The sequence below is a fragment of the Symphodus melops genome, assembly GCF_947650265.1.
Source record: "Symphodus melops genome assembly, chromosome: 1".
NCBI lineage: Eukaryota > Metazoa > Chordata > Actinopteri > Labriformes > Labridae > Symphodus > Symphodus melops.
The window spans coordinates 44,808,612-44,828,285 of NC_136691.1; the positions used below are offsets into that span (position 1 = coordinate 44,808,612).

The following is a 19,674-nucleotide window of genomic DNA, read 5'->3' on the forward strand; positions in this document are numbered from 1 at the left end:
TGTACAAGCACTTTTATTATCGGGAACGGGCCAAATAATTATTTACATCTGCTAAATTTTCAGTCATTAGTTGTCTCTGTTTTTGTCGTTTCCTATCCCGTGTGTTGTGTGAATTATTGTATAAATAATTAGGGGGTCGCGTCGACAGCGTAACTACGGCGTCAACGCGACGCAGAAGTATAAACTCCGCTGAAGTTCTGTTGCTCTTATTGTGAAATGCAAACGGAAATATTTTACTTCACGCTGGGCCGCGGTAAACAAACAGCTACAACTTCCGCACATCAACACAGAGGTAATGTACTCATGAATCCTGATCACAGATTTTTAACCGTAAATAATTTATATATTATGAAGATGTGTGTTTAAACCATGTGTTTAGGTCTTTGTCAGTTTCGTACATTTTGAAAAATGTCTCTATGAACAAAGCTCACAGCTAATCGATGTAGCTAGCTGAAGAACTAGCTTAACATGCTAACAAATGTACAACTATTTTAACAACACACCAGCTCTTTCTTTAACAAAACAGAACTCTTTAAAACGATGTCGACCCGCTTATTTCAGAGATATGAATCAGCTGTTCAGCATTTTTAATGGGATTTTCGTTAGCAGTGAGTATCGCACGTTAAATCTCATTCATATTATAAAAAGTCTTTATAAAATGATTTAAGTTTCTTTAACATTATTTCTAAATAATGAAGTCATGTGAGGGATGACACGTGTTTTGTTATTTTGTCAATCCATAGACTACATAAACGAGTCATAAAGGCCATTTCATAACAAACTCCTAAAAACAATGTACGTGTTGTTTATTAATGAAGCTGTGAAATTAGACTTTTCATTATTTCACCTTTATGTTTGAACTTTCACTGAATTATCTTTATCCAGGATTCAGCTCTTCAGACCTCCTGCAGGATAAAAACCCTCTCTGTTTTTCAGTTTGGGAACCGGTCCTGTTTTAAGAGTATAACATCTACTATTTTTAATTAGACAGAAAGTTTAACAACATTTACAACACATAAACACATCTGCAACATCTGCTGGAACAGGAGAAAGACTGGAACTATAAATACAATGTACATGTGCATTTATTGTTTAGTTGTTGTTGGGGTTTTTTTTACCAGGTAATGAATGAATGTTAATGTTATTTTTTAAAACAAAAACAATTGGTTGATCATTGTATTAATTCATCAACAGAAATAGTTTTGAAACATTTATTCTAACATTTTAATTGTCTTCATGCTGAAATTTCTTTTGTTGGGTGACAATGAAACTTCTAAAAAAATGTTTTCTTTTTATACCATCCAATCATTTTCTAATACACCATAGTGTCTATCATCTTTTTTTTTTTTTCCAGACATACTGTGTATTATATCCCTTTTCTGTTATACTTTTGTTCCTCTTTCATGTTGTTGAGGAGTCTGGTACCAGTTCTTTAAAATGCACATTATGACTTCTTTATAGATCATGGTTCAATAAAAATCTTGAAATAAAAATGTTACTAAAGGGAGTTTTAATCCTGTTTGAAAATGATTATCAACTGTGTGTATTTTTGTTTCTATTACTGTACCAGGTTCAACCACTAAAGAACTAAGACTGAACTGACGTTTATGGAGAATAATGGATGACCTGACCACGAATAAGAGCCACATACCCTGCCAGTCTTGGATTGGCCATAATAGCTGGTCTACAACTTTAAATCAAGGATCCCTCCTGAACCCTCAGCCAAACACTCAGCATCTTAGCCCGGGCCTGTCTTCTGACCAGAGATCCTCATACAATCACCTGCAAGTGCCAAACCGGAGCTGTATGGGAGACCTCAGCAGCTTATCATCCAGAAACAACACTCATCACTCTGCCCTGTACAAAGACCCTCAGAATAATGGCAATCTGTCTTCCAGCTTGCTGTTTACCAACACAGTTCTACCGAATGTCTCTCAGATTGTTTCCTTCCACCAGGAGATCCCTCACGCCTCATCAACGCTTCTCTCCGCAGACCAAGGAAAAAGTATCCCAGGACTATCTCTTGGCCAAAGTAACCAAGCACAACGAAACCTACCAATTTTCCCGCCACACAACCAATACAAGGTGTCATTTCAACCTCCGACCACCAGTCAAGGATTACCAAATGGACTTCAACATTTTGCCAACAACCCTCCGTCATGTGGACTGCTTGTAAGTACATCGCAGGCTGCTTATGAGGGAGCAAATGTGGAGTTTGCTGGTGTTGCTGAATGCACTCACAGCTATGCCTCCTCCACTTCTCAGGAGCAGTACCAGTGGATTCCTCCATCCCAGTGCAGAGGTAAGCTTTGTTTGACTAGATCACACTTATGTCATCTTAAACTGGGGGATGAGAGGACTCTTTAGTGTCATGAAACATGTTGGGGGTGGATCAATAGAGGATTTTAAGCTGACAAACTCTCTACTGTGCTGTGCGATGTTTTTATTATGCTGTTTTTATTTCTCTGTAAGGTGACCTTGAGTGTCTTGAAAGGCCCCTTAAATAACATTTATTATTCTACTGACTATTCAGTTATGAGAAGCCGATCAGGCGTTCGACAAGTAAAAGTGTTGTAGAAACTCTGTTTGTCATTTAACAAAAAACAAAACAAAAAAACAACACACTGCATTCCTCTCTTGTTTGAACGGACTTTAGATGCTGCCTGAAACTTCCTCTTACAATATCCAACTTTTCCTCAGGACCTGTGAACGAGTCCGTCCCTGACACTGCTGCTCCTCCCAGCAAAGAGACGTTGCAGGACGGGAAGACCAACCCGATGGTAAGAAAACAACAAGAACCTGAAGTTCTTACAGAAGCTGGGTGTTGTTCTTCGGTTGTTTTGTTCTGCACACATCTGTACAAATCAAAGTGTATGACGGCTGTTTGTTCTGGCTGAGGTTGATTCTACTCATTATAACGTTATAACTCTCAGCAATAGCAAATACCAAATGAATTTTTTTCTCCCTCAGCTCCTATCATGTGGCTGTTTCCAGGAGAGTCTATAGCTTTATCTCAGAGCACTGACAGCTTTTAATCTGCTTTCAGGTTAGCAGTGAAGGACAGCGTTTGATGCTTCTGAATCAGCGAGCAAAACTACTCCAAGAGCTGGCCGAGCTGGATAAAGCTGTGAGTGTGTCCAAGCTACTTTGTTTAATCTGAATGACAAATATTTCTTTTGCGTCGATGCCGCCCAGTTCCTCTTCAAACGTTTTTTTTGCTTACTTCATGTTGGGAACGTTGTAAGCGGTGGCTCAGCATGATTTGAAGTTGTCTTTGTTTCCCTGTGAAGCTGGGATCCTTACCTCCAGGAGACAGCAGCAGTGAGCCGCCTCCATGCACAGCTAATCAGGTCAGTTAAAGTTTTCAGATTGGACCCTTTGATTTGCAGCTATGTACAACGATTCATATCCCTATTAAATACTCAAATAGAACATCTTTTATTCTCCTTTATTTTTAGACTGCTCCATCAATGGAAGATTCATCCCAGTGTGAAGAAACGACGAGGGAAGGAAAGTCAGAGGTAGGTATAAAAAAAAAAAACCTGGCGTCTTTAAAATGCTTGTTTATTTAAATTATTGACAAATAATTATAAATAACATTTTTTAGTCCGACAACAAAAACAGAAGAGCTGTCTCATTCAAAGGGAAAGAAAATCAAGTCTCACAAGTGAAGTGTTTTTAACAAGTGATTTCAATATACAGATATTTTAAATGATGATTTGTCCACATTTAAGTTTGACGACCATTACTTTTTCATGTTGAGATAAAAATGCTTCTCAGGATAAATTCAGAACTGAATTGTCAACAGTTCAGGTCTTTGATTCACAGAGGTTATCTGTTGCTAGTTTTCTGCTGAAGTTTGTCATCATAGAGAAAAGTACAAGATGTAAAAACCATCCTCAGTGTAAGCTTCACCGTGGTGATGACGTGTTTCTGTTTAGTGTTGATGATGGTGAATTCATTAAATTGTTTTTTTATTTATAGGTAAAGTAACTTACTGCTTCATCTATGAAGACGTTTCTCTTTTCTTAAAGGGACAGTAACAGTTATTTGATTTGATTGGGGCAGAAAACCTCAGAAAGACACATCAGTCAATTAAAAAAAAATTGTTAAGTTAAATAAGCAAAGTTAATGTAAAACTTATATTCAATGTACTTTAAACATGTTTGATTATACAAACCTTTAAAGAAGTGCAGAACATGAAGGGTTGTGTACTTTAATTACATTTTAGGAGAACAAGAACAAAGTGTGTTAATAAACATTGAACTTTAAAAGCGAGCGTGCAGAGTCGTCTTCAGAGGACTTTGGTGAAACTTTCTGCCTGATGTCAAACTTTCAGTGAGTCAATGTGTCATACAAAATAGAATTAAATAATAAGATATTTTCTTTAAATCCCCGTCATAATTAAGCTGTGGTCAGACAAATATAAGGCGCTTTTCTTTTTAAGACTATAAATAATAATAATAATCATAATAAATAAGACTATCTGCTCTAATCACTGACTTTTTTTTTTTTTAACTTTCTGCTTCATTCAACCGTTTATTTCTGATTTGTTTGTTATTTGCAGAAACAAGAGTGTGCCCCTGCAGAGTCAGAGGATGGCTGTAATCCTGATAATCCTGTGAGTGATGACGACTTCTCCCAGTTCATACCTGACCCTGCCGGCTTTTCTTCAGATGACTCCAGCCACAGCAGACCCTCAAGCCCTGTCGACGTAAAACCTGTCCTCCCAGTGCAGGAAAGTGACAAACTGGAAAGTGTTGAGAGTAAAACTGAAGACGTCCCTTCTCTAACAGAGACCCAAGCCTTCTCCTGGAGGAAGTCTGCAAAAACCGCGGTGGAGCCGTCTTCCAGTTCGAAAGAGAAACAAGTTTATAGAAGGAATTACTGTCTGTTTTGCTCGAAGCCTATTCTCAAAATGTCACGCCATTTGGAGCTGCATCACAGTGACAAACCCGAGGTCGCAGTTGCATTTCAGTATCCCAAAAACTCCAGAGACAGGCTAAAGATATGGAGAAGACTCATGAATCAAGGGAATTTTGCTCATAACAAAGTTGTCTTGAGAACAGGGCAGGGCCAACTCGCTGCCAAAAAGCGGCCGAATTTAACTGGACGAGCGCAAGACTTTCTCCACTGTCTCTACTGCCGAGGTCTGTTTAAGTGCATCACTTTACGGAGACACATGAAAATATGTCCGGAGAAAGTGAAGAACGAAGATAAGTCCGAGATTGAAAGCAGACGTATCGCATTACTGTGTGTCATGGAAGCTTCAGACGACCTCGTCATAACGGACGGTTTGAAGAACATCTTGTCCGTGATGACGTATGATGAGGTGACGATGACTATCATGGACGATAGCGTTCTCCTGCAGTTTGGTGAGTTCTTGTTCTCCGAAGATGGGTCTAACGAGAAGAAGCACGATTACATAAGGCAACACCTTCGTCAGGTAGCAAGACTTGTACTGGAAGCTCAAAAGATAAGTTCTCTGAAGAAGCTGGAGGACTTCTTCACGCCGTTAAACTTCCCGCTTGTGATATCTGCGGTGAAAGTTCTGGCCGGCTACGATCCAGAAACGAAAACCTACAAAGCGCCTTCACTCGCTGTCAAGCTCGGCTCCGACTTACAGAAGGCGTGTAGTATTGTTGAGGGCAACGCAGTCAAGAGTGGGGATAAAGGTAAGGCCAAGTCTGCGCGCGAATTCCTGTCATTGTACCAGAAAAAATGGACCGAGCTCATTTCTTCGGGAGCGTTAAAAATGATCCGAACGGCAAAATTAAACGACAGCAAAAAGGTGCCGTTTGCGAGAGACGTGAAGCAGCTGAATTTCCACTTGGAGAAAGTTCATGAGCTCGCTGAGAAAAAACTCCGAGACAGCCCTTCTGAAGAAAACTACTCTGCCCTGGCAAAGGCATTGCTTGCTCGGACGATACTTTTCAACAGAAGAGTCGCCAGAGACGTGTCATTCGTGGAGCTAAAAGCTTTTATGTCACGGAAAAAGTCAAGCTCGCAAACTGGCCTGGATGTTTCCGTTTCCGATTTGGAAAGAGCCATGTGCGCGTCTTTTGCTAGAATTGACATACGAGGGAAGTGCGGGCGAAAGGTCCCGATCTTCCTGAAACCGTCATTCGAGTCAGCGTTGGAGCTCCTAGTGGAGTGTCGTGAGACCTGTGGAGTGCCCAAGAACAACCCTTTTCTCTTCGGCCGACCCCGTTACCCGACGTCCTACCCTGGGGCAATGTGCCTCCAACAGTTTGTAAAAGCCAGCGGAGCTAAACATCCTGAAGCACTGACTGTAAAAAAGATCAGGATGCATTATGCAGAAATGCTCCAAATTATAAACCTGGATGAAAATGAGGCCAGCCAAATTTTAGGTCCCGACAATCCAGTTCAAGCCCTGCGACAGGACAGCGACATGCAGCTCAAAGACGTCAAGACAGACTCCAATGGTAAGATTTTATTCATCAAGGTGATTCTGAATGACATCTTCACAGTTTCGTCGTATGGGAGATTTCATGAAACTTTCTCTTTTTGCTTACATCAAGCTGTATCACAGGATCACAGTGAGCGTCCCAGATTACGCTTTGGACCATCAACATCCAATGAACAGGCACAGAAAGAGAAGAGAGGCAACAAAAAGAAGACACCGCGACGATCTGTCAACTCTGATGAAGAAGGTAGTTATTATTATTATGATTATTAACTGGAATTCAAAATGTTTCCTTTTTATTGAGAGCCATTCAAAGAAGTTCTGGTGTGAAGTGTTTTTTTTTTCTTAATTTGACGTCAAAGTATGGCTTAAAGAAAAAGTACCAAACTATTTTTTATGGTTTCATATCCAAAACATGGATAAAAGTATGAACATTAAGCTGAACCTCATGATTGAGGCACATTACTTTTTTATTACTTTTTTATTATGGGAGTTTGTTTATCGTAGCGAAAGTTCACAAAGTTTCTCTTTCACTCCACAGGCTCACAAAGTAGGCAGATTCATAGGACGTGGGATGAAGCTGAGGTTCAAGCTGTTGAAAGACACATGATGCGTTTCATTCGAGGACACAAGGTGCCTCAGAAGGAGGACTGTGTGGATTGTCTTGAGGCAGAGCCAGAAGCCCTGAGTAGCCGCTCGTGGAAAGGTGTAAAGGACTATGTGAGAAACAGGATCACTGCCCTAAATAGACAAAGCAAAACCCCCAGGAAAAGAAAAAACAAATAAAAAACTGACTGAGACTAGTGGAACCACACACTAGGCCTACTGGACATTTTTTGATAATAATTGATTAATAATTCATAATTTGCTAAAGTAAAAAATCTCCTTTTATTGAATCGACCACTCACAGCTCCCTGGTGCTCTATTAACTTTTTACTAACCATGTCTTTGTAGTACAACAATGTGAACATTTCCATTCCAGTTTGTGTCGTGTACTTTGGTTTGAATTCACCCTCATTAAAGATGGCATGTTCATGAGCTGAGTTTTTTATTTTACTACTATAAAGTAAACCATTTACATCTTTTTTAATGAAGTATGCATATCATTCCATAACAATGTCAATGTTTTCTAAAATGTTTTTTTATTGGGCATTTGAGATACTGAAAGCTGTCATATATTTCTAAAAAAAGAATTGTGTTGTACATGAAAGGTATTCCCTTCATTTATACATTTTGAATTTGACTGAATGAAAGCCTGACTTTATGGGGCCCAGTGATGTTTTACAAATCCTTGCTTACAGAGTTGTAAACCAAAGGTTTTTGTTATTACCTGAACTTTCGGGGGCTCCATGCAGCTTAAGTTATACATTGGTATAACTTGGTAAATAAACGTGTCATGGTAATATATGTGGTTGCAGATGCCAATTAATTTAACAATCATTTATTGACGCCAATGAATTAGAACGTATCCAGTTCCTCCGGACTTTTATTTTGAAAGAGAAGCCGGAATGCGTTGTCCTGATCGTGGCGGACAACATGACGCTAACGCTTCATACTCGGGTTATTTGATTAACATGGATGAGTGGTGTTTTAAATAAGATGAAATCACGATAAACTTTGAAACAAGTACGAGCTTGAAACTTAAATTGACATATCTGAAGTGTTTCACTTCCGCTGGAGAGGACGAAATGAAGACGTTAACGTGCTCCACGCAAAATCCCGCTTTACGATGATGCTTAAAGGTATTATATCTTATTTTTCTATGTTAAATAAAATAAGGTTGTTTATTTTTGGACAGAGTTTATCATGTCGTCCTGTTATGGTAGAAACGGTGAACCTGTCCGTTTAGTGACAGCAAACATTACTGCGATATAGTCACTATCTGACGTTTGTCGGCTACAATTTAACACAAATATATATTTTATAGAAAAAAGAGCCTTTTTTCTATCTACTGTAACCTCTGTCATACACGGCTCCACCTGCTTTAGAAGAAACATTCAGTCACACGATAACCATGGTATTTTCCTCCCTCGTCCATGTTACCTTTACAGAGTTCTGCCTCAGAGGAGAAACCAACCAATCAGTGATGGTAATGGATTATGATGGACGTCCCCAAAGCCAATCAGAGCCAGACACCAAGTCAACCATGGGCGGGCCAGAATGGCTGGTCCCCTGCTTCACCTCAAGGAGCCCACTGCAACAACCCCCTGCTCAGCTTTCAGCATCTTAGCCTGGGTTCTCCTTCTGAGCCGAGGACCTGCGTGGGTCACCATCAGGCATCCAGTCAGGGCTGCCAGAGTGACAACCCCACTTCTCCATACAACACCTATCACAGTGCTCCACATGCTCGTGATGCTGAGCCGAGTGTGAAACAAATCACTTCTGATGCTGGTGTTTCAGCATCAAGCCATGGAAGAATTTTACCTCCATGTTCTCTGAACATAAATGAAGGGGCTCTGCCTCGACCGCCTTTTCAAATGCATTTTTCTTCCCCTTACAGCCCTTACCAAACAGTATCTCCAGCTTTTCATTCCCCATACGTACACCAGGAATTCCTGAACGGACCTCAGTCACCTCATCTGAAACACCTGCCCTTCAGCTCTCCATCATTTGGACAATGTGTGGGCCAGAGTCCACAGTTTTCACCTCAGCCTTCATTTAACAAGGAGGCCCCTGACAGCCATTATCATGCCTCATCCACACTTCAGCAACACTCTGGAAGTAGGTTCATCTGGTGTATATAAGTGTATATAGTCACTTAACGGTAGATTAAATCACCCACTGTGTAACACTTTCCTCCTTTCTCCTCAGGAACCTCTAAAGAGTTTGTTTCTAATACAACTGTACAGGACGGGAGCTTCACTCCACAGGTGAGCGACATGCAGACAGAAATATGGGATGTTGATTAAAATATCTGCAGAGAATGTAATTACTGCTCTCCAAAGTTCATTCTCCAGATGTGTTTTCTCAAACAGCAGGTCAAAATCCAAAATTAATGTCTTTTCACTCACTACAATACGTGTATGTAATCAACTCCTTCCTTTCCTTTTTATCGATTTACCTCAACTGCCATGATTTTAACTTTATCCTTGACTCCAGCAAGAGAAGCTTTAGATATACCCGTGGCTTTCCTCCTACTTAAGATAATTTTTTTTTGTTTTTTGTTTTCCTTGTATTGCATTGAATACTGAGAGTGTGCAATCCATTAATTTGGTAATTCTCTTTGAGTCTCCGCTCCAGTGGAGGTCCACCAATAATTTTCAGAGCTTTCAAAGCATCTTATATACCTTCCATTTTTACTATTGCATTTTTTTTTGCAGTTGGTATTATATATAAAATATGTAAAAAGTCAATCTTGGTTCACAGTATAAAGAAAAAGTAACATCATGGTATATTTTTTGACTCACTATTTTGTAATCATATGAAATATTCAGGCTTTCAAACAACAAATAGTCTTCATGTGTATGAAATAATGCAACTTCTGAAAATAAGATTTTCACGTTTCTCTCTGCAGTCTCCTAACTCTGAGTCTCGTTACGGCCTGGACCCAGAGCTCCTACCTAGTGCTGTAAGTGTCTTCATTCACTCTTCCACGTGTTTGGCTGCTAACTTGGCCAGGTGTCTCTTGTAAAAATAGATTTTTAATCTCTACAGGACTTCCTGTTTAAATAAAGGTCAAAGAAAGGAAGGAAATAACCCGCTCATTCCGATTATGGCTGATTGGGATTTTCTCTCTGTCAACAACCAAAACTGTTTGAAACTTCTCTTTCATAGAAATTCAATTTAATGTTCATAATAAAACACAGACTGTTAATTAACCCTTCATTTAGGAACAGAAAGAAAGAAGTTTGATGTTAATTATCATCAAAGTGATCCAACCCAACATGCCAATGTTGTTGAATAACATTTTGTAGAAACAGCTGCCTTTCCTGGACTACAGAGGTCTAAAACGACCCAGAGCATTTACAGGAGTGTTTCTCTCTTTCTGTCCGTCACAGGTAAAGGTGAGCGCAGACGACCAGTCAGAGTGGGAGGGCAAGGTTTTTGTCTCCGAGCTTTTTTCCTGCGTTCCTCCTCTGGCAACTACTTCCTGTACTATAGAGGACAGGGGTAAACACCCTTCACTGTTTACATCATGTTCACAGTTTTGATGTATTCATTCCAACTCTCCATGAGGGGACATATTGACATACTGTTTTGCCTCTATTTCAAACTGCACGCTTGAATCACGCTTGCACGCTATGACGTTCCCTTACAGTACAGCTCCTACATTTACACTTATTGTTAATATCTTGTGAAGTACTGTTGTGGTTTATATTTTTATTGATGATGCCCTTATTAAATGTAAGCTTCTCAGCAGTAAGAAAATGATTTTTTATTGCTTTTTTTGTCCCAATACGACAGAAGATTATAAACTGATCCTGCTTCCAAACACAGCATCAACATTTCATTGAGCATTAAATGTGTTCCAGGGATCTAACTTTCCTCTGAGGACAGTTTGTGAATGGAGTTATGAACATGTACCACAGAATCTGTACACTTCTCTAACTATCACATTTCTCTACAAAAACATCCATAGTGAACAATTAAGCTTCACTTGACTGTAAATATGACTTCATGTTATTCATGTTGAGTGTTTCTTTGTCACCATAGGCAGCGCGAGTCCCTTTGCCATCCGCTCCACGTCGTACTCTGTGCCCTGTGAAGGGCAGACTGCCGTGCTCAGCCGGCTGCCGCTGGGCGCTCTGGTCACTCCTTTGACCATACAGAATGATGGAGAGGTCAGCTTGTAGCTTCTCTGCATTTTGTATAGTAAAAAGAATCAAAAATCAAGAAAAATAAAGCATAATGGGAGACCTTTTTTAGGCAAGCTTACAAAAAAAGCATTGGGTGGAGATGTTATCGTTACACATATTAATCCATGTGTGTTTGTGTCTCCAGAAGCCACTGACTGTAATACAGCAGTCAGAGTGTGTTATGAGTTGTAGTTGGTGCGGCGCCTCCATGTGCCCCGCCATGGGCTGGCAGGACTGTGGTCAGAGGTTTTACTGCCCCTTCTGTGGTAAACTCAGTGAAGGTGAGACTAACATTAAATATCTAAGAATAAAGGTAATGATTCAAACAGCCCGTGTACTTACTCTTTTAGGAACCACAAAGAACACAAGAAAGAAAGACGGATGCTCACAATAGGAACCTAAAGCTGGATACACACGAGACGATTTTACGCATGGGTTTTGATCCGATATGACCTCATACCTAATCCCTAATCGTAAATTTATGACATGTTTGATATTCAGGGTTCTTGATTTTAGGCATCTCACTTCAAGCTCGCACTGAAAATGTTATGAAGCTGCACCTTAAGTGTCTTTTAAGACAGGATTTTACCCTTTTTTTTTTCTTGTCGGTGCAAAACAACGCATACCAGGACAGCAAACTGAAAACGTTGATCGTCTCCCATATATATATATATATATATATATATATATATATATATATATATATATATATATATTTTTTTTTTTTTTTTTTTTTCAGAGGTCAGGTTTGAGTGTGTGAGTTCCTGTGAGATCTCCTGTCTGTAAAATCGTGTGATCTCGGCCTGCCCATTCACCTCATTTATGCGTTTAGAGGATTATTACGTTAAAATCGTTGAAACTGTCTCCTTAGTGTGTAGCCAGCTCAAATCTCAAACATAACCCATTTCAATGGGTGGAAACTTCAGCTTGACCCTCAAGAGTATTTTTTGTTCTCGTACTCTGAGCCTTTATTTGAACAGTGTTTTTTCTCTCTTCTTGTGTTTCAGTGCCATGGCAACACTACCAGCCCACCAAAGGGGTGGAGGGGGTTCGGGTGGATAAAGACAAGCGGCCTGAGCTGAGTATGGGGTCTTATGAGATTCTCAGCCCTCAGAAGGTTAGTTTACCTCTGCTGCATTAGTTTGGATTCACTTCTTAGCCATCATGATCTGCTCTTCAACACTCTGTAGCTGTTTAGATCCTAAATATCCATCACAACATTTTATCAACGCAGCGCTGTTAACCAACTATGAATACCTCTAAAGTAAAGAGTCACATTTCACATTTTCTTGTGTCATCCTTTTTGTGAGGATGTTCATTTCACCTCAGTTGATTTTCCTGTGGTGGGTTTGGCTGCTGGTCAGAACAAATAAAGTTATGACAAAGTGTCAACCTGTTTTTGAGTGGCCCTTTCTGCTCTTTTGTGACCAAAATAAAAATAATCAATAGAGATCTGCTGCTGCTGTATTTGAATAAAGTGTTTGGATAATTGTTTGGGAATGTCCATTGTTTGGGGAAAGATGCGATGTGTGTAAATGTTTCTTATGTTTTCTCAGAGTGAACCTGCTGCCCTGCTCCTCGCCATCGATGTGTCTGCGTCAGCGCTAAGAGGAGGACATTTAGAGTTTACAACACAACAAATACTCACTCTGCTCACCTCTCTGAAAAGGTTTTACACATATTAAAAACCCCTTAAAAAATAAACAAGGATCATGCTGCGAGCCAGCGGTTGTTTCTTATAGTTTCATGTTATTATTGCAGGGAGGATGGAGCTGAGCTGTCGGACATCCGTGTAGGTTTGATGACATATGACAGCAAGATCCACCTGTATGACCTCAGCCCCGCCCTGTCCCGCCCACACATGCTGGTCATCACAGAGACAGAAGAGCTGCAGCTTCCTGTGAGGGAGGGACTTCTGGTGACCCTGCAAGACTGTATAGATGGCATTGACAGGTATCAGACACTTTACGTTGACTTGCCATTTTTCCACATACTGTATGTATTTCTGTTGGTACAAAAGGTCCTAAATACTTCTTTGATAAAGGGCCATTTCCTGTATTTTTGTTTGTGTCTTTGTAGAAACTACACAGACATCTCTTTGTTTATTCATTCTGTGTTGTCTGTGTGTGTTCAGTGTTTTACAGCTTATTCCTCAGTTTGGTCCAGAGAGTGATGACTCTGATGGAGTTCCTGTAGAGCTGCCTATCAAAGCAGGGCTAGCTGTGCTACAGGTCAGTCATCACTGTTCACACTCGGGCCCCACCCATATGACATTTTCTGATACTGACATGTCAGCTGATCTCTTTCTTAGATCGATCTTTGATCTTTAGAGATAGAAAGATATGCATATATTTCGTGTGTTGATCACTCAAACGCAGTTATCATACATTTGTGGAAAAGATATTTGATGAAGGTGACTGTAAAAGAACTATGCATGGACATGTGTCACCGCTTGACACTCTGGAGAGTGATAATGTTGTTGTAATCCATAAAACACACTCTGCTGGTGACAGACAACTGCTAGTGTAGCACAGTGATACTAAAAACAAAATGTTATTTGACCAGTGAATAAATCTAGTAATATCTGCACGTATCAGAAATCAAATCAGCTGATGCTGATGCTCACTTGATATGATGATATCGGACGACGGTCGGCCTCTGGTTCACACTCACACCGAAAGGTTTTCTTCACAGTTGATTGAAGTTTAGTATGGCTTCACAAGAACACAGATGATGATGCTGTTTGTTTGTTTTTTTCATCAAGGCACTGCAAGGAAAATAATAAATAATCTTAATTTGTCATACAAACTTTATTCATTTTGTCTCTAGGCTCTGAATTGTCCCGGGAAGCTGCTGATCTTCCATACTGCCCCTCTAACAGAGATGACACATTCGAACTCCTCCTCAGGGTTTTTTGGCTCCAACAAACCAAAGGTACTTTACCCACACACACACATACAGTGTTACATGTTTCATATCCTTACAGGGTACTGTACACTCACACAACTATTAGTCTCTAGAAAGTTATTTCGTCGCAACAAGTGAGAATTTCTCACATTTCCTGTTTTTCCCTTTATTCCTGCCTCAGTCCATCTTTCAGCCGTCAGAGTCGGCTATCTCACTGGCCAATCAGTGCGTGGTCCAGGGCTGCGGCGTTCACCTGTTCCTTCTCTGCCAGCAAGATGTGGGCGGGGCTTGGCCGGGGCACATTCCATATCTGACAGGTGGAGCTCTCTACACCTACAGTCACCTGGAGGTATGTTACCATCAAAACACTGGAAAAGCCTTCTTCTGCTTTTTAAAAAAATGAAATACATTGACAGTTTGAGATGCATTCAATTGATGACATTTTGGAGATTGGATATAATACAGAGGCGCTACCGGCTCTTGAACATTTCTAAACTGACAGGTATTTAAAAAATCTGCCCTACAGGGAGAATTGGACAGGGAACGTTTCAGCATTGATCTGAAGAGCGTCGTAGATACAAACACAGGCTTCAAGGCTGACCTCAGGATTTTTGTCAGCAAAGGTGAGTTTTAAAGAGTCCGCAGAGTGAGTCCTTTGATAACACCTACACTTCTATTAATTGTACCCGTCTCCGCAGATCTACGTGTATCAGGCTGCTATGGACTTTTTATCCCTGGCCCAAGCCCGGACAAGGTCACCATGGCAACTCTTAACGGCTTTACAACGCTAGCTGTTGAGCTGGCACACAGCAGACCTGTGGATGAGACGAGAGGTGTATCCTTACAGGTGAGTTCATATTCTTCATCAACAATTTAGATCAGCAGCAGGTTGAATTTACAAACTGTTTTGCAGTTTTCACGGACAAAGGTCACAAAACACTTTACGACAACAAAAGTAGAATATAGAGTAATAGAAACAGAGCGACATCATAGAGTCCTGCGGAGATGAACAGCTACAACAATAAGCTCAATTTAAAAAAAACAACAACACATCATTCACAGAAAGTCGACTGGCCAGGCATGATTACCCATAAGCCTGTCTGAAAATAAATGTTTTTGACTTTTATTTTGAAAGATTCATCAGTCAGGAGAATGTAGAGACTTGGGCAGAGAATTCCGAAAGTTAGGGTTCGTGGTTCTCAAAAACACGATCACCACGGGTCCTAAAACTTGTCGTGGGACAGATAGCAGGTGTTTGTTTGTCGAGTCTTTGTGATTTTATGAGTACAGGTGAATGAGTTGTGTCAAATAGTCCAAATTTTCATAAAAATGAAGGATAAGACCGCCTCGTTATTTGTGTATGTTATTTGTAAAGATGGTTTATTATGTGAGACTCTTGATAAAGCAGTTCAGTTGGATCATGTCTCTTTAACGTCCATCCGTCCTGCTTGTCAGGCTGTTTTGTCTTACAGCACTCAGACAGGAGAGAGGAGGACCAGGGTTCACACTCTGACCCTGCGGTGCTCACGCCACCTAGAGGACACTTTTCGGCAGTACCAGGCCCAAACACTACTCACCTTTTACAGCAAAAAAAGTATGTTTCTTTTTCTCTTGATTATGTACTCAATCAGTACAATTAATAAAATACATGATCATCCATGGGTAAAACAATTAGCCAAAACGCTGCTTTTCATCTGTAGTCCCCATGTTAAAGAGGCTTTTTAAAATACAAGTTAACATGGAGATAAAGGAAAAAGAACGACAACACAAACAAGAGAGAACTTACCATAAAACAAGACATAGCACAGAACAAAGCAGAACAGTTTACAAGGTAAAGCAACAGGACAATACAAAGATAACAGAGCTGTTGAGAGTAATAAAAGCAGAAAACAAAAACATCAAATACATATATGTTGAGATTGCAAACGACGAGTACATACATTATACTACTCAGGCATTATACTGTTTAAGAAAAGCTTTTGCACAGTTTAAGTTCTACATGACACAAGAGAAAGACTTCTAGAAGGAGACAATCCTGCACGAGAAGGTGAAGAATGCAGTAAGATACTGCAGGTCCTTCTCCCGTACAGTACAGTGAAATGATCGTTATTCTTTCGCCACCAGCTTCAAAGTTATTATACGAGCAAAGTGTTTTTCATAATTCAACTCTGTTTGGGCAATCTTTTGAGAGTGGTGTACTTTTCCAGTTCATTGTGCAGTGTTGGAGCGCCCTCTACAGGAGTTGAGAGAGGAACTGCAGACAGAGGTAACACAGGCTTTGGCATCATACCGAAAACACTGCTGCTCGTCGTCAGTGTCTGCTGGACAGGTGAGACATAAAACACACAGCAGACTTTTTGTTTTTCTCCAAGTGTAACATGAAGCTTTGCAAAACCCCTTCTACATTATAATACAATTTGATTTTTTTATTTTTCTACATAACGTAGGCCAATGTACTGTGCTCTCATTGTGTTGCTGTAGCTGGTCCTCCCTCAGTACCTGCGAGCTCTTCCTGTTTACATCAACAGTCTGAGGAAGAGCGAGGTGCTGCTGCCGGGTCTGAGGAGCTCTGTCCACTCACGGCTGCAGCAACGCTGCCAGGTGTTAAACATGGACACCCGCAGCACCGCCACACACTTCTACCCTCTGCTGCTGCCTCTGGTCAGTGTCTTAAAAAAAGAGAAAAAATTTAACTCACGGTTGAAATTCAAATTTTTATTTGTAATTTTGACTTTGGCAAACGACAACCATGTTTCTTTTACTATTGACATTCAACGAAGAGATCCCAGGATCACGCCTTTTTATTTAACAGTTTCGATGGCTGTCACATACTTTAGAACCACTTAAAAAGAAAGCTGAGATCAGCTGCTGGTGGAGCTGTGCCACCAGTGCCCACCTGCACTGTGTTTCACACAGACATCTACAGCGTATTCCTTCTGATTCACACGGCTGCGCCATGGCTCAACTTAATTTGACTGAATATTATCCAAGACACTGTCATATATCTACCTTCTTCCAACATACTGTATCCCCAGCAATCAAATGTGTGTGTGTCATTGGGGTTTAAGTTCTCGACTAGTTTGCTGTAAAAGTGAAGACTGAGTGTAAAAAGCCACGCCTGCTTCACCAACTGCAGCGCTGTACAAGTCAAATGACAGCACAAGTTCAGCAAGAACAAGAATTTTGCAGCTTCGTCATTTAAAACCTTCAACATTGAGATACTGAGAATCACAGTATTTTTGTTATACCTACAAACCGAACTGTGACAGACAGTGAAAAAGAAAAACTCACACTTTGATCCTGTGTTATCACACAGTTAACTCCTCTTTTCACTCATCTCTCTCGTGCAGCCACTGTCAGTTGATAACTCCACTTCTCCGAACCCAGAGAAGGCTCTGCGTTGCTGTGCTGCAAGCCTGGAGTCCAGAGGGCTGTATTTGGTTCATGCTCCCCTCACCCTGCTGCTGTGGGTGGGCACCGAAGTCCCATCAAGCACCCTGGTCGAGCTCTTCAATGTCAGTTGCTTTTCTTCGCTGCACTCAGGAGAGGTGAGACACTACACACAAGGTAGTTCTGCATCAATGGTAAAATATAAAATATGATTGTATTACTTTATAGTTTTTATTTGATGACAGTTATAGTGAGACTGGAAATGAGAGAGTGGGGATTGACATGTAACAGCATCAGGACTGGAAGTCGAACCTGTGACCAGAGGACTATGGCCTCAGTTCATGAGCTCAACCTGCACCCCAACTGTGTTTATGTCCTTGTAAAATCATGGGAAACATTTTTTTACAAGCACTTGATTTTAAGAACGATATACCTCACCACACCTTATCCCACAGCAGCATTTGAGGGTTGACTTTTTTACCATCCGTATCTGATGCCCTGTGTGTTTATGTGTGTTCCCTCAGACAAAGCTGCCTGTGCTGGAGAATTCTCTTTCCATCAAGATTCGATCCCTCATCAACACACTGAACTCCCAGGCTCCCTGTGCCCGCAAGGTGAGAGTCTGCTCGCTCTGCCGTAACTGAGGGGGCAATGCACTCGACTCATTATAGAACATAACATGGCACGCACATAGATGATGATGTCTACCGTTGCAAAGAGAACAAAAATGCAAAGACATTAAAGCAGCCTCCGTTTAATAAGACTGAGCTGCACAGCTGGACAAAGGAAGGTTTATGGTTTTAAAAATAGCAGTAATACCATTGTTAATATACTTGAAACAAGTGATGTGTGTCAATGAATAACTGTATTGCCTCCTGTCTTAGTTGTGGGTGGTGAAGCAGGGCGATACCTGCGAGGAGACTCTGCAGCGCCACCTGGTGGAAGACAAGAGTCCAAACGGAGGAGCGTCATATGCAGACTTTCTTTACCACCTCCACGTCAACTCTGTCAGGCTTCTGCAGTAACTTCTCTCTCACACACACACACACACACACACACACACACACATTCTCTGACCCCTGGGGGGTAAATACCCTATACAAAGAAATGAAACAGTGGCATATTTGCCTAAAAATCACAATGAGTAAGAACAAACATCTTATTCTCAAGTTAAAAAGTGACAGCCTGATTTCAGACAGTGCATGAGAGACATGAAAAGATATCAGTGGTTTAATTGATTTAATGACTGCTGTGATATGTTGACGTGGCGAATGCAATCTATGCTGTTGTTAAAATGTGTGTATGACTTCTTATTGCTGTGTGTCCAAGTGTGTCTGTGTGTGATGCCCACAGTACTTCATGTGTGCATAATCTCATATGAATAAATAAAGGCTTTAAATGACCCTCAATTGAAGTTTCTTCCTGTGCATTTCACCTAAAGAGAGACATTCTTTATTTTAGAAATATTCCAGTAAAAGTGTGACTTTAAAAAGGAAAGGTAACTAAAGTATAGCATGATTTAAAAAAATGCTTCCTAAGCATCCATTGGACATGATTAGCAAAGAGATCAAACATTGCTTTTTTCTCGGGAGGTGCCCAAATAATACAAACTGAAAATCTGTCTTTTTTTAGATTGTCAAGTACATATAAAAGCTGACAAAGTCATTGTTCATGCTGCAGTGGCAGCTGCACACAGCTGCACCCCAAAGCACACCCTGCTTAACTTTGTTTTTATTCTCAATTTGACCAGAATTTACAAAACCCATTTCTTTTGAGACAACGCTAACAATAGAGACCTGATTAAGAAATGTGTATACTGCAGCTCTGTTGGCTTCTCGAGTATATTCTGCAACATTTTTGAGTGCTATTTTTGAAATATGTGGCGATGAGAGAACTAACCCTCTCTTCTGATCAGCAGAACATTAAAGAGTCATTGCAGTCATAAAATATAAAAAAGAAAATAGTATTTATGTGATGATTACAGTATATAGTCTTAAAGGAAATTTTTTTTTTTTGTTTTCTTTGTTTGAGTCACTAACTCATCGCTCTCTACTTGATCTGAACACAGATTTTATTTCATGAGATTACTCAGTGAAATATTCAATCAGAAACGACAAAACACAACTAAGACTCGTGGACACTGACCAATCTGTC

At 40.4% G+C, this 19,674-nt stretch overlaps 2 protein-coding genes across 3 annotated transcripts; both read left to right on the forward strand.

Moving 5' to 3' along the window:
• The first annotated feature begins 17 nt into the window (after window positions 1-17).
• On the forward strand, window positions 18-7,465 carry LOC306819693 (uncharacterized protein). Of its 2 annotated transcripts, none has more exons than XM_079337145.1 (10): window positions 18-292; window positions 1,571-2,172; window positions 2,266-2,302; window positions 2,701-2,780; window positions 3,047-3,127; window positions 3,291-3,350; window positions 3,459-3,521; window positions 4,568-6,446; window positions 6,543-6,674; window positions 6,969-7,465. In XM_079337145.1, the coding sequence occupies exons 2-10, from the start codon at window positions 1,618-1,620 to the stop codon at window positions 7,211-7,213; spliced, it is 3,132 nt and encodes a 1,043-aa protein (XP_079193271.1). In that variant the 5' UTR covers window positions 18-292; window positions 1,571-1,617; the 3' UTR covers window positions 7,214-7,465. The 2 variants fall into 2 exon arrangements, with proteins under 2 accessions (XP_079193271.1, XP_079193272.1); XM_079337146.1 differs by lacking the exon at window positions 18-292 and adding an exon at window positions 750-961.
• Window positions 7,466-7,900: 435 nt separating this feature from the next.
• On the forward strand, window positions 7,901-18,929 carry LOC306819704 (protein transport protein Sec24C). The gene is given in 22 exon segments (XM_079337165.1): window positions 7,901-8,169; window positions 8,479-8,588; window positions 8,590-9,148; window positions 9,239-9,297; window positions 9,942-9,995; window positions 10,426-10,537; window positions 11,081-11,208; window positions 11,369-11,504; window positions 12,231-12,340; window positions 12,780-12,892; window positions 12,985-13,176; window positions 13,358-13,454; window positions 14,053-14,157; window positions 14,312-14,479; window positions 14,657-14,753; window positions 14,829-14,977; window positions 15,586-15,724; window positions 16,338-16,459; window positions 16,612-16,791; window positions 17,481-17,678; window positions 18,045-18,134; window positions 18,405-18,929. Coding segments are annotated over 22 exon segments (3,072 nt in total). The 5' UTR covers window positions 7,901-8,156; the 3' UTR covers window positions 18,546-18,929.
• Window positions 18,930-19,674: the final 745 nt, after the last annotated feature.

Coding starts and splice junctions, on each gene's coding strand:
- LOC306819693 (XM_079337145.1), top strand. CDS start 1,618: ATGGATGACCTGACCACGAATAAGAGCCACATACCCTGCCAGTCTTGG. Junction 2,781..3,046: donor ACGGGAAGACCAACCCGATG/GTAAGAAAACAA, acceptor ATCTGCTTTCAG/GTTAGCAGTGAAGGACAGCG. Junction 3,522..4,567: donor CGAGGGAAGGAAAGTCAGAG/GTAGGTATAAAA, acceptor TGTTATTTGCAG/AAACAAGAGTGTGCCCCTGC.